Consider the following 14,444-nt stretch of genomic DNA (forward strand, 5'->3'; position numbering starts at 1 on the left):
GATATCTTTGAGACACTTTTATTGAGTGAAGTAAAACAGATTTCGAACCAGTACAAGGCACAGCAAAAATAAAGATCCTTTGCATGCTGATGGATTTGCAAATCCATGAAATCATCTCCTATTCTGAGGTTTTGGCACAGCGATGAAGGGTATATGACATCACATTTTCTTGGTTTATCAAATGTCTTTGCGTTCACTTAAATTCCGTTGTACTCCGTGCTTCACTCGCAACTTCTGCTTTATGACTCGTATAAAGGTGGATTGTAGCTGTATCACAGCAGTTCTCTCTTGTTTACCAAACTGCCTTGATGCACCCAGAACAGACATGCTTTGCTGCCTCAGTGGCAACTTTAAATAATCACTTTAGTTTAACTGTATGTCTGAAACATATTATTACTTTTCCCTGTCCCTGTTACCAGTTTACTTTCTTGGACTCATTCACACATATAATTAGTCAATTGGCTAACATATGCTTCAACTATTCTTTTAGGAAACACCCATTGATCTGCCATCTGTGAATGAAAGAAGCACAAATAGTTAAGTCATTAAAAATTCTAATAAATGTTAGTAGTAAATAGATGTTACATTTGTGTGAAATTTCTGAAATCTTGCAATCAAGAGTTCATTTTGGGAAAAAAGCAGCATATGAAGGAAAAAAAAAAAAAAAGTACAACCAATAAGGAAAAATAGTCATAAATAACAATAAAAAAAAGAATGGAATTTATAACAAGCCTCATATGGTTTTAAATTCATTTAAGTAACCCTTAGCAGCAGTATTAAATAAGAATTAATCACTGAATTCTATCTGGAATTCTAATGCATACACCATAATACAACAAAGGGCACCGGTAGCCATATTTATGCACTTTGGTAGTAGTAATAAGACATTATGGTGACTTTGGATATAGGTAAATTGTATTTGAACTTCTCTATATGGCAGTGGCTCACAGTGTACATTCAGGGATGTTTTATTCCAGTGGAATTTCTGAACATCTGAAGACTATAAAACTTTTAAATTAATTTTCCAGTGGTAAGGTAGATCAGCACTGAAGTAATACACAGTAATAATATATACACTGACACAATAAAAACACCAAAAGAACTACAGAACAACTTTGACTAATTAAAATATGTTCAATGTTTTGCATTGTTGTGAGGTAATGTGGTTATAATCATGCATTGAGTTTACTCTACATGTCAACACTTTCTTTGTGAGAACATTTGCTCATTGTATGTACATACAGCTCTCACAAACAGAGACACAGACAGATGGCCTAAAGTAGCCAAGATATCCTTTTTCAGGTGGATCGCTGACCTCTACGAAACCTCAGTTTTAAAACAGATTAAACACGAAACGTGATTATTACCCTGATCTGTCCACCCATCTTAACTAAAACTAGTACATCAAGTTCATTTAAATGAAAAACATTAAAATTCATATGCAGGATGGATGGAGGGATGGATGGATGTGCAGTTAGCTGCCCCCAAAAGCACTGGAAGAAAGATGTGAGGTCAAGGTGCTAAGACTGGCCCTTGAAGGAGTCCAGGTTGAAAGCTGTCTCCAAGAGACGTTCCAACTCCATGAGATGTGCCTTCTTGTTCCCTGTGGCTGGAGCAGCAGCTGGCCCACGACCTACATACCTACACATTTGTACATAACCGTAGATTAGGGCAAAAGAACAGCAAACAAGAGAAGCAGATCAAAACTTCTCTGCCATTAAGATAGATTCTGAATGAGAGGAGATTACTTACCGAACAGGACGTGCAGAGGAAACAGTTGTAAGGAACCGTGGCTTGATGTAGTCATAATATCCCTGGTTCTTGTGCTCCTCCTGGCACCACACTAACTCTGCCTGTGTGTACTTGTCGGTCTCCGCTTTCATCAGGTCATAGGGGAATGGAGAAAGCTGCAAAAAATTTACTTTCAGAACTCCATTTTAAATTTAAACAGCATTTAGCAACCCCCCGTAATCCAGAGCATCAGTGGAGCAACTCAGTGCTCACTCAGGGTGATGGGTTAAATGCAGAGGACAAATTTCACTGTGTGCATCGTGTGCTGTGCTGTGCTGCTGTGTATCACATGTGACAATCACTTCACTTTAGGGACAGAGTGGTAGTAAAGTAAAGTTTGAACATTCAACCTTGTGATCTTCTGGTTCTTAGGCGAGTGTCTTACCCACTAGGCTACTACCACCCGTTAAATCATGCAATCATATTGGTAAAATGTGATTATTTGTACAGTTGCACCCTAAAATTCCATATGATAGCCTAAAGAACATAAAACATTTTGGGGTTCACGTCTCAGACAGCATACGGGAAAAGTTCACCTGTTCGACGCGAACAATGGCGACAGATTCATCAAGGTTGCGGTTCTTGCGCTCACGTGTGAACTCATAGTACACCTTCCCGGTGCAGAAGAGAACTCGTTTGACTCCTGTTGGGTTCTGAGCAGCAGGGCCCTGCTCTGGGATCACACGGCTGAAGTGTGTGCCTGCAGATACACAAAACTCTAATCTTATTTACACCTATTCACACCTATTGCTTCACAATAGGTGTGAATGTATTTGCTTATTTAGGTTATTGGTATTGGCTAGTATTTTTTTTTGCTGCCTCTATGTGAAACATTTGACCACCATTTAAGTGGGAAGAAAAAAAAAAAAAAAAACACACACACACACACACACAACCCCACTCTACCTGGCAACATATCATCAAAGCTGGACCTGGCCTCTGGATGCCGGAGAAGGGACTTGGGCGTAAATATAATAAGCTGTTGGGAGAAAATATAAGAAGTAAATACAAACATGGAAAAAAAGATAATGTGAACATGTTTGAGAGGAGGACACACTCACAGGTTTGCGGAACGGCAAGAGGATTTGCCTCCTCAGCACGTGAAAGAAGTTGGCGGGAGTGGAACAGTTGGCTACGATCCAGTTGCAGTCATAAAGCTGCCGCACAGCAAAGTCCTCTGTGATTTTCTGCAGTAGAAAAAAGGCCATGATAAAATAGTTCCGGACTATAATCTTGCTTGGGACTGAAAAACCTGTTAATATGTATGTTTTTTTTATGATCCACAACTGTCAAATCTTCAGCAACTCAATTAAGGAGGAAAACAGCCAGAGCGTCACTAAGTGCTCCTTCCAGCTTGTGCTGAATTATTTCATTTTCTAATACAGATATTTACACAAATCTATTAACATTTAATAAAATCCACTGTTTGTGCTTTTATAAATACCATATTTGGATTTGTCTCCACCTAAACTACTTACAGGAAATGCATCTGAATCATCGTTGCACATTTGCAGGAACCTCTCTGGACGGGCAGAGGAGTGCTCTGGGCCCTAAGGCCAGAAAGAATATCAGTGCTGCACGGACTACTTTCCAAATCAATTAAGTAAAATGGAGTAAAGTAATTGAAAGAATGACAAAAGCAAAAACATTACCATGCCTTCCAGACCATGTGGGAGCAGCAGTACAATGCCATTCTGTCGAACCCATTTGGCCTGACCTGGGCAGATGAATTGATCGATGATGCACTGGGCAGTGTTGTGGAAGTCCCCAAACTGGGCCTCCCAAAGGACTAGAGCATTGGGGCTGGCCATGGCGAAGCCCAACTCAAAACCTGTTCACATGGTTGAATTAGTTGTAAAGGACCAGATGTACAGCTGATTACTGAAATCATGAATGAAACACATGCTGAAGAAAAAGATGAACTGACCCAGAACCCCATACTCAGACAAAGAGCTGTTGCAGACAGTGTAAGGTGCCTGCTTGGGACACATGTAGTTCATGGGGATGCAGATTTTCTTGTCCACATTTTGGTCATGTAGCACATGGTGCCGATGGCTGACCAAGAAAAAAAAAAAAAAAAAGACTAAAACACAAAATGAAAGGGAATGGACCAGGGAATGCTTACATTTGAACATTTTATTACCTGAAGGTGCCTCTCTCCACATCTTGGCCACTGAGGCGGACGTGGATGCCCTCTTTAAGCAGCGAGCCAAAAGCCATGTATTCTGCCAGCGCCCAGTCAATAGAGCGGCTCTCCACCATTGCACACCGGGCCTTCAGAATTCGGCTAAGACCTTTAAAAAGGCCAGTCTTTGTGTGTAATGTGTAATTATACAGACATCAAATCAGTCATTAAAAAGTAAAACATACATTTGGCAACACAACTATTTTAATTATAGAGTTGGGGGGCAAAGTCAAACTTGGACCATTAGAGGTCAGGATAATTTTCACCGCATCTAAACTATCACTACGCCCTTCTCTTCCATTCAGATTTCTCACAACCAGCATTTCCACCCACCTCCATGAATGGTGAAGTTCTCAACAGGTACAGATGAGGCCACACTACCAATGTGTCTCAGAAGCTCCTCAGATAAGCCTGTTGATGGGCAGCTCATGCTCTTTGGCTGGCCGTCCAGAGTAAAGAAACCTGCAGGCCACATGTGATCATTTTACGCTAAATCGTAATCACATAATATCACTGAAGTAATTTATTAAAAAAAAAAAAAAAAAACAGACCTGGCCAGGGAGAGTCGAGCCAGTGTTTAATATGGAGGATTTTCTCATCTTTGGAACGAGCATGGGCGTCCTCACAGATTTTGTCATATGTAGCTATATCTTCCTGTGAAATTAATATTTTTTTTCCTTAAACATACATTTTATACATACATATATACATACATACATATACATATATATATATATACATACATATACATATACATACATATATATATTCTAATTATTTGTTCCATTTGTGTGTTAACACTTTTCACCTCATATTCCTTCCTGCTCACAACTCCCTCAGCAATCAGCTTCTCAGCATACTTCTGCAGCACACCTTTTTGCTTTTTAATCTGTTTGTACATGAGGGGCTGCGTGAACATGGGCTCGTCCATCTCATTGTGGCCATTCCGGCGATAGCAAACCTGGAGAGATAAACCACCGCTTAATTAAGAAATTCACTACAAAGCCTAAGTCAAATTCTACTCTTACCCACTTAACGAGGCTAAAAAATTGCTTAAATACATAAGTATTCATTGATATATACTCATGTGCTACTTGTTGCTCACTGACTCATGCCTTACCAGATCCACCACTACATCTTTGTGGAAAGTGGCCCTCCATTCAGCAGCCACATTACACACATACATCACCGCCTCAGGATCGTCAGCATTCACATGGAAGATGGGTGCATTAACCACCCTAGCCACATCTGTAGGATACGGGGAAGAACGTGCCATGCGGGGGTCAGTAGTAAAGCCAATCTGAAAGCAGAGTTATGACCAGTAATGAGGATCATCCTGAACACCATCTGCACATCACAGTTTTTAATTCCACATAGCCAAAACAGCCAAGGGACAACTGTGCTAATAGAAGTGCCATAGACTGTGTTTCATGACATGCAAAACATGCAAAAAAAGTTTTAGGCGCAAGACCTGATTGTTAACGACCACATGCACAGTGCCGTGTGTAGTGTAGGAGGGTAGATCACTCAGGTGGAAGGTCTCGTAGACAACGCCCTGCCCTGCAAATGCAGCATCTCCATGCAACAGAATGGACATCACCTAAGGACAAAGACAGAGCAGCTATTTATAAGTCTTGAAGTTTCTTAAATTCTCCTAAATGCAATGAGGGGAGTAATAAATAAATGAATGAAATCACATACCCTGTTCCCCTCAGTGTCGCTGCAGTAAAACTGCTCAGCTTTGGTCTTGCCCTGCACAACAGGGTCCACTGCCTCCAAATGCGAGGGGTTGGCCATCAGGGACAGTGTAATGTTGCGGTCTGTCACACGATTGATCCTTCGGTGGTACATGCCCAGATGATATTTCACATCGCCTGACCCCTGCAGAAGCAGCAGCCAAAGAGAGTCACAGCTAATGATTTCAGTTTTCCAAACAGTGATCATACCTGTTTCACATTTTAATCAGGTCATTAGTACGCTGAAATGCAGCAGCTCCACGGGTTCTCTGAAATGCTGACCTCATCAGCTGCCTCTAACTTGGAATCAAACTGGCAGAAGATTTGTTCCAGCTCCTTCCTGATTACATTGGCCAGCACATTCAGACGACCCCTAGGAAACACAGCACAGTGTTCGAAATGCAATCAGCGTCAGCTTTAGGGAAAAGGCACCGTACACAGGAGGTTTACCTGTGTGGCATGCCCATGATGACGCTCTCCACACCACTCTGACTGGATTTGTCTATGATGGTCTTGAGTGCAGGGATGAGCGACTCACAACCCTCAAGTCCGAATCGCTTCTCAGAGGACCACTTCCTTTGCAGGAAGTCCTCAAACCTGTGGCATGAGTGCAAGAGAATATCAGACACTGGTGCAAACATATAGAGCCCGAGAGGATAAATTGTGGTAAGCCTCAGTATAAGGGTTAAAGAGCCAGACTAGACCTGGTGGATCGGATCATTCGGGCCAGCAGCGTCCTCTTCTCCTCCAAGGTGAACTGCATCAGACCAGGCTTCTCAAACTTCTGCCTGATCCACTGGCACTGTTCCTGGTTATTGATGAACATGAACTCCACCCCGATGTGCTGGCAGTACGCAGCCTACAAGAGTCACAGATTCAGCCTGGAATCATTTTGGAGAACTGAAAAAGGGTTAATCTGCCTGAATAACACGAATATAATGATACACGGTGCAAAACCTTCACTTTAGCTGCTATAGCCAATATAATGGGCGGTCACACGGCATGATGTAACATAAAATGAGGGCGTTTTCACTTCTTCCTTTTGAAAGCATAGGGGCTTCAGAGAACAGACTGACCGTTTGAAACTTTGCACATTTATGCAACTTTTTGCATGATATGAGTTTGGGTTAAAGCAGTCATTGCAGTATGTTCTCACACTGTAACTAGTATAAATATATGTTATCACAAAATTTTCCAACAGACACTGTAGCTTCTTGGGTATTGTGAATATATTACCTTGACACACCCTGAAAGCAAACAAACCTGCTATTTGAGGTGTTGAAGTATCTGAGGCTTTATTTTATTTTGATTTTGTTTTGAAACAGAGTGAATATGCCTCTCTGTTATAGGAATAGCCACCCAGTGGAGTGGAACTACAAAGGTCAAAGGTCATCCCTGCTTATGCTGACAAGCTGTCCCTCTCCTTCCACTGGGCAATGCAGAGGACAGGAATTCTGAACTCCAACAAATGGAAATCTGAACTCACCTCATACAAGACAGCATCCCTAATACCCACAAGGCTGAAAACATGTCTACAGTGCCAGGAAGGTAAGAAAATATAAACCCAACATGACTAAATGAGTCTCCAGTCCTTTTCCATCCATATTCAAACAAGGGCTTGTAACACCCACTGTCCTAAATAAAGTAACAATTTTCATCTGCTCTGTTTCCAGCTAGAGTAATCTAAGATTGTTTTAGAATCCAATTTATTCTTAATTCTGTAGAATTAATATATGGCCACAGATGAGGAGCTGCGGTATTTTGATTCTTATAAATATGATATGTGACTATATAAAACATTTTATTTATGCCTTCCAGTAAGACATAAAAATACTAACTATTTTCACTGGGAAAATGGAAACAGATAATCACTGAGTGTCTACTTTGTACACATTGTACAGGCCAACTGTTGTACCTCTAGACGGCGAATGATCTCCCTCAGGGCCAGAGCAGTCTCGCTGCCCCCAATGTAGGTGGTGGTGGGCAGGCGGAAAACTCTGTCTAAGTCCGACTCGTCCAGCCCATATAAGCCTGGTTCCAAACACAGACAGATGTTGATTCAATGGCAACAAACACACAGCAAAATTGTTCATTGTGTGGTGCCAAAAAATGCAGCAGAAAATGTTTACTTGCAAAAACACATCAAGGAAAAGGCAGGAGAAAAGAGAAAAAAGGTGCAGGTGAGGAAAGGTGCAGGAAACATCTGTCTGTCAGGGTGGTTGCATGAGAACATGTTTGTGAAGCATTTTAGGAGAAGTTATATAACAATGAAATCATGCAAAAACATGCAGAAGGTAGGCAGCAATAATCATGTCTCATTTATTGGAAAAAGGTTTGTATGACTTGCCTGAATTTATAATGAATTATAATTAATTGGAAACATATGAAACATTTAATTCAGTGCAAGACCCAAAGAGAGGCGTTCCTTTTAAATCAGTAGAACAGGAAAACCATGTATTTGTTCAAATGGTCTCCTGCACATCATGTTTACATTGACCAAACACAGAGAAGAGAGGAAACCTGCTCTCACTGTGAACATAAAACTTGTTTGTTGTCCAGCTACGGAGAAAGTTCACTGTACCCTCATAGATGGCAGCTTTCCAGGGATGATTCATGAAAGGGTTGCACAGGCACAATCGGCTTTTTAAACATTTAATTCACATATAAAATGATAAATTATTTCATTCTAACCACTTCAATAAGGCATACATGCTGAAAGTGAAGTAATTGTGATACACTGCAGCACAGCACACGGTGACGCAACAAAATGTGTCCTCTGCTTTTAACCATCCTTGGTGTGCAGCCATGACAGGTGCCCGGGTAGCAGGGTGTGGGCACGGTGCTTTACTCAGTGGCACCTCAGTGGATCGGCATTCGAACCTGCTTCCTTAACCACTAGGCCACCACTACAAACTCCTAACTCCAGATGGCACTACCCTTAGAAAAGACTGTTGAAGTCACACAATTTTTGGTTAATAGTTATATTAATATTTATGTCAGTATGTATCCAGCTGAGCTGGCCAGTTTCAAAAGGAAATGCCACTGATATGTAACAATACTTAAAAACATGCTATTAGTGTAATATCTACAGGTAAACAGAAGGAGGTGTCCCTTTTTCTGATCATGTCCTGCATGCTCAGTCACACAGGTCATTCACAACACAGCAATTGTTGTGAAGATGAAGAAGAAGATGAGTTGACATCTCTGTGATGCCTGTCCCAAAATTGGTAAAGGGTACGGCTGTCAAGATCCTGACAAATGTTTAATTAAGTATCTTAGCCTGCAGTTATTTGCTAGTCAGAGGAGAGGAGTAAAAACACCTGAACTCTGTTATACGCATAAACTCCAGGATATTAATGTAGCAACTAAAATCTTTGAAAAGAAAATCCAATACTGACTCTTATTTATATAAATTAAAGCAGGATAAATGCAAACCTAGTTTGTAACATAGTACATCTAGTGGAGAGTTTTGGGGTTTTCATATCTAATTCTCTCTTTATAAATGAAAATTTTAATTGGTGCTCTGGCCTACTTAAGCTCATGTGAGACCTCAGTCCTTTTTCTGTTGACACTATTGTTCCTCTGCAGCAATACCGTGTGATCTTTCTACAGAAAGCCTAGAGAGCAAAAAACAAACCAGGAGAATACCTTCCATATAGAACCCCTTTTTATAAAAAAAAAAAAAAAAAAAAACATAAGTCAGAATAACAGAAATTACAGACAGATCACTCAGAAAGATAGTGGGGAAGAATGAGGGCGTTAACATACTCAACAAAGCTGAGGGCCCTCACAGTGGCAAAGGGGTTGTGAGCCATGAAGAGAACCTGATGACCCTGCTTTGCATGCAGTTTTACAATCACATGGGTGTGTGGTAAGACAGCTAGATGAGGCACGGTACATTGATGTCAGAACTGAATGGGGAAAGACCACCTTGCATGATAAGAGAATGAAAGGCTAGTTTAATATAATCAGGACAGAGTACACAAGGTCTGATATGAGCACTATCTTATCTCCTCCATGATAATCTTCTCCATCACTACACAGTAGAGTGAATGAAGAAATTATCAATCCAATCAATTCTGCCAAACATTACATCACACATTTTAGTTTTAAGGAATGTCCTCTATGAATGTGGATGAGCTACTGATACAAACCCCACCACACACACACACACACACACACACACACACACACACACACACACACACACACACACACACACACACACACGCCATATACACCAGTCATCTGTGCTAAAGGATAAGAGCTACTCCACTAGAAACACAGAGATAAGCAAACGGCTCAGCTGATCACGTGGCACATGAGCAGTTTTGAACGGAATAAACCACTGCAGAAGGGACTGGAAGAGTGCCAGATATTCCCACAAGAATATAACTTGCTAACTGCATGACTTTAAAAGCAGAAAAAAAAGCACGGCCAAGCAAAATAAGTGCTCATTGCTCTTGTAAGTGCTTCTGGGCTCATCACAATCTTGTCTGAAATGTGTCTTTGCAGCATTTCGCTGTTAATGACATGAAATGGCTTGAAGGTTTCACTGCCATCACCTGGCCTAGAAAACATTTTAGCTTGCAAAGAAAATGTGAACAACTTGCTAAAATAAACTATTTAGACTCAAGTGAGCTGATGCAGTAATGCACAATTTATAAATGGGTATTTACTAATGTTATATCCTGCACATTACCACAAAATGGAGACATATTCAACTCACAACTTTGCTTTACTTCGATTCTTGGACTCACAATTGAATTAAAATCTAACCTTGAATCAAATTATTCTTAATTCAGTACATGTATAGATCAGAATCAGAATTATGAATTGGTAGGGATTTTTCTTGTAAACAGTTACTATGTGTTAAAGGGCTGACAGAGAAGCAGAAATGGTACTAAAAAGTCACCTAAACTACAAGGTCACCCATGGTGAAAGGTCATGCAAGAGGAACTTGTGAATATTATGTGAATGACATGCTGTATGACCCTCATCTTGAAACAAATTGGACCGAGGGGTATGAAAAGCCAGGGATAGCTTTTCATGCCCCCATTACCAATCCAACTGTTCTTGGTTATAACCTCACCAAGCTTATCCGATGATGTGATTATATCAGTGGGGACGTATGAGTCGAGATCTGCATCCATAATTCCGAGGGGGTCCAGCTGGGCAACGTGGTGCCCGCGAATCTGCAGGGGGAAGGAGTCAGGGAGGAGGACAAACAGGCCGAAAAGCACAGTAGGAGGAAGGCAGTCAGTCAGAGAAACGTGTGAAATTAAAAAGTGGTGAGGAGAAAGCCAGAAGAAAAGTACAGAAAGAGAGTATAAAAACAATATTAAAACAAGCCATTCTTTACTGTGCACAAACTGAAAGAATTTTTTTCTCACCGACTTGATGAAAGCCAACAGTAACCGGGGCATTTTCAAAATTTACACAACTGATGCCCAAAGGATCAAGTTTGGCTATGTGATGACCTCTCACCTGTGGACAAGGCAATAGTTCTCATGGACTTATGGGTAAACTACACACATGGGAGTTTATTTAAACATGATTATACTAAACCACCCTAAACTAAAATCAGCTTCTTAACGAAAATGTTCATGCCTTTAAAACTAAAATAAAATGGTATGTGGGTTTCAACTGTTTTTGTAGGTTTAACAAGTCTATAGTTTTAAAAAGGTAACAGCAGCACAAAGGCTAATGTTAAAGGGAGCTCAACGTCGTCAAGTACATCTAAGTGTATGGTAATGGATATAAGAACATGAACACACAGCGCTTGTTAGTTTGCTCTAACTGGCAGGGGAGAAACTCCCAAGTCGTCACTTTCTTGATCGGTTGCATCACTTTCTCCAGTAAAGAATACATCCAGTACATGTACTTGATCAGATAGGACATTTTTAAGTCTCAAAGTACACTTAGTAGTGTTCAGAATAAGCACCATGATGCATCATTAACATATTGCAAGCCAATGAAATATGAAACAAAGGGAACTGGTCCCCTTTGTTGAGAATGTGCACGTGAGTGAACATTTGTTGGCACTGGCTTGCTACTGAGCACATCTGTGTTACAGACTCACCTGATAGGTACGAATAAGAGACTGAACAGCCAAGTGATCCTCCACCAGCTTTTCGACATTGGGCTGTGTGCCTGTCTGGACCTGACTCAGCCCTGACAGAGTTTCTCCAACAGGAGGGGGGCTTTGGTAAGCCATGCCTGGAGGAGCTCCTGCATTGGCATTGCGGAAAAAGATATCCCAAGACTGTTGAGGAAGAAAAGTAACATCAGTGCTCTAAAAGCAATATGATTGAATGGTGTATTAAAACAGAAATTAAGAATAATATAATAACTCATAAACCTGTGTCAAAATGAATTCAGAAATATGAAATGCCCCAGCAATTCAAGCCTGATTGTGGACTGGTGCACTGTGTTTTTATATTCTGCCTTAGAGGCTGTGTCCCTGATAAACGTGTAGCTTAATTAATAACCGTTCCGTTTCACAAACATTATTAACAGTATTAACTTATGGGTCACTATTTAACACATTGTTGTTATTTCGCCCACCTTTCACAGCTACAAAGCCAAACCGCTTTTTTTTTTTTTGCAGCCCATCAGACATGAACCAGAAATGAAGGCATGTCTCTGATGGAAAAGAGGGTGGGTGTGGTATGCAGTCAAGATGTTAAAGTGAGTATTCAGGCTGTGACCTGGTGCTAAAGACGACAGCCCGATCTTAACTGGAAACTCTTGTTCTGCTTATATACAATGAAATGACCCAGAGGAGCTCTGACAGGCTCAAAGGTTCGAGGCGTTAAATGTGTAATGGCACCGAGGGCAGGGTACAAGGAATCCTGTGGTGTGGAAAAAATGCCTTGCTGATAAAAGCAGAATGAAAAGAAATGCAGAAACATTCGGTCGCTGTGTTTGTCTGTGTCAGCACGGTCGACGCTGTGATGACATTTGTATCAGTGTTGCTCAAGAGAAAGGATGTCAAAGGTGATTAGTCAAACAAGCATTCAAAAAAAAAAAAAAAAAAAAGCGCCAAACTGGTTGTGCCAAACAACTATAACTATATATATATATATATATATATATATATATATATATGTGTGTGTGTGTGTGTGTGTGTGTGTGTGTGTGTAAAAGCAGCACATGCACTAATCACTGAGTGTGTCATGTGGACATTGGTGTGCATACCATCATATCATATACACATGGTCAACAGACTGTAGGAGCAAAACAGGGCGTTAACCCCCAACTGTTATTCTTTAACATATACATTCATGTCACATTATCTGAGCACAGCTCCAATTTTGCATAGAAGCTGCCAAATGCCTTAAATGAGTATAAAACGAGTCGCCCGAGTATGAGAAGTGAGACTCGCGTGGAGCCTGGCTGCAAGAGAACGAAAGTGAAGCTATGCAGCAAACATGTTGTTCGCTTTAAACACCATTTTGCCATCTGATGAGCTGCTGTCGCTGTCTTTGCTAATCGACGTCCACGTGGCCAAATGTGAGATGCTGCCATGGGACAAAGATACCCTGCAACCATCTCCTCTTCTCCACCACCCAGGATACGGTTTCACACTTCAAAAAACTGTAATGGCAGACAGGGAGGGCGGGGTGCAGCCTTACCTTATGGACGCTCTTGGGATCCTCCAACCATGCATAGTACATCTCCTCGACATAGTTTGAACTTGTCCCGTTGAGGAATGGCTCCGCAGCGACGGGCGCTGTATAGCACCTGATGTGCCGAAATGTCCTTGGGGCCGCCGCCGGCACTGGCGTCCTCTGTATGGAGGTGCCACGACCAGTCCGAGCGGCTGTCAGCGGCCGCAGCCGCGCTGCACAAGTCCGTAAGCGATGCATTGCAGTCCTTAAAGCAGATTGGGGCCTACTTGCCTCTCCACAACAGAAAGGAAGCAAAGCCAAGACTCCCAATAACTGCTGGTCAGTCCTTGGAGCAAAGGATTTGTGTCCCTGGTACTGTTACGTCGACAACCTACAGAAGGTGAATTAAAAAAAAAAAAAAAGAGCCTTTATATTGAACTTTTGATGCTCCTGTAAGCACCCCATTGGTTTAAATGAAAATGCACTGGTGGAAAGCTGCTTTCTTAAGTGACAGCTGTATTAATCCAGCAGCTTCAGAGCTCCAGCTCGCCTGTTTACGCGAACAGTACAACGCACCGCGGCGTGCATGTTTACACCAGTGACAAACTACAACTTTACTCATCAAGAGTAGCGGAAAAAATAAAATACGCGACTCGGTTGGACTCAATAACAGAACGCCGACTTACGTTGCGCAAAACGTATCTTGCGCGCACACACACACAGATAAAAACACGTCCCTTTATGTCAGCCACGTTGCAAGTAGAAGCAGAAGTAGCCCGCAGTTCCGTCCACCACTTTTTAAACGCGACAGCGCGTCCTTCGTCCACACTTACACTCGAGTTTCCGTCTCCCAGAACGAGCCGCGATACGGACAATTCGAGCCTCGCGGCCGCCGCGTCTTCAGGGTCCGAGCCGCGGCAGCGCGTGCCGGTTCCCTCTCCGTCGGCTAATCACGTCGCCTGCGTCACTCCGTCGTGACGTCACGCCGGCGTCACCTACAGGCGGCCCCCGCTTAATTGAACAACCTCTTTAATATGTCGGTTGTTTTGAGTATTTTCACTCCAGTATATTACCGGTCCAGAGACGCAATGGTAGTAAGTGGGATTTGAACCTGGGTCT

General features: G+C 41.8%; 1 protein-coding gene across 5 annotated transcripts; it reads right to left on the reverse strand.

The window, feature by feature from the left end:
• Nucleotides 1–2: 2 nt before the first annotated feature.
• Nucleotides 3–14,288, reverse strand: ogdhb (oxoglutarate dehydrogenase b). 5 transcript variants are annotated; one of them, XM_028971120.1, is made up of 23 exons: nucleotides 14,159–14,288; nucleotides 13,350–13,716; nucleotides 11,795–11,977; nucleotides 10,805–10,907; nucleotides 7,628–7,743; nucleotides 6,417–6,571; nucleotides 6,163–6,309; nucleotides 5,995–6,085; nucleotides 5,678–5,857; nucleotides 5,448–5,576; nucleotides 5,097–5,276; nucleotides 4,785–4,937; nucleotides 4,528–4,630; nucleotides 4,310–4,438; nucleotides 3,935–4,085; nucleotides 3,719–3,846; nucleotides 3,444–3,622; nucleotides 3,270–3,341; nucleotides 2,853–2,978; nucleotides 2,698–2,770; nucleotides 2,328–2,491; nucleotides 1,753–1,907; nucleotides 3–1,641 (listed from the first exon to the last, which is right to left on the reverse strand). In XM_028971120.1, the coding sequence occupies exons 2-23, from the start codon at nucleotides 13,581–13,583 to the stop codon at nucleotides 1,521–1,523; spliced, it is 3,072 nt and encodes a 1,023-aa protein (XP_028826953.1). In that variant the 5' UTR covers nucleotides 13,584–13,716; nucleotides 14,159–14,288; the 3' UTR covers nucleotides 3–1,520. The 5 variants fall into 5 exon arrangements, with proteins under 5 accessions (XP_028826953.1, XP_028826954.1, XP_028826955.1 ...); XM_028971121.1 differs by lacking the exon at nucleotides 10,805–10,907 and adding an exon at nucleotides 11,106–11,199; XM_028971122.1 differs by lacking the exons at nucleotides 13,350–13,716; nucleotides 14,159–14,288 and adding an exon at nucleotides 11,106–11,199 and having other exon boundaries at nucleotides 11,795–11,901.
• Between the last annotated feature and the right edge of the window lie 156 nt (nucleotides 14,289–14,444).

Source organism: Denticeps clupeoides, chromosome 3 (genome assembly GCF_900700375.1).
Source record: "Denticeps clupeoides chromosome 3, fDenClu1.1, whole genome shotgun sequence".
Lineage (NCBI taxonomy): Eukaryota > Metazoa > Chordata > Actinopteri > Clupeiformes > Denticipitidae > Denticeps > Denticeps clupeoides.

What these genes read in the sequence shown, in the direction of transcription:
- ogdhb (XM_028971120.1), bottom strand. Translation starts at nt 13,583, where the DNA reads ATGCATCGCTTACGGACTTGTGCAGCGCGGCTGCGGCCGCTGACAGCC. An exon ending in CACATCATCGGATAAGCTTG is followed by an intron (nt 7,744 to 10,804) that starts GTGAGGTTATAA and finishes GTTTGGAACCAG; the next exon opens with GCTTATATGGGCTGGACGAG. An exon ending in GTGGAGAGAGGCACCTTCAG is followed by an intron (nt 3,847 to 3,934) that starts GTAATAAAATGT and finishes TTTCTTGGTCAG; the next exon opens with CCATCGGCACCATGTGCTAC.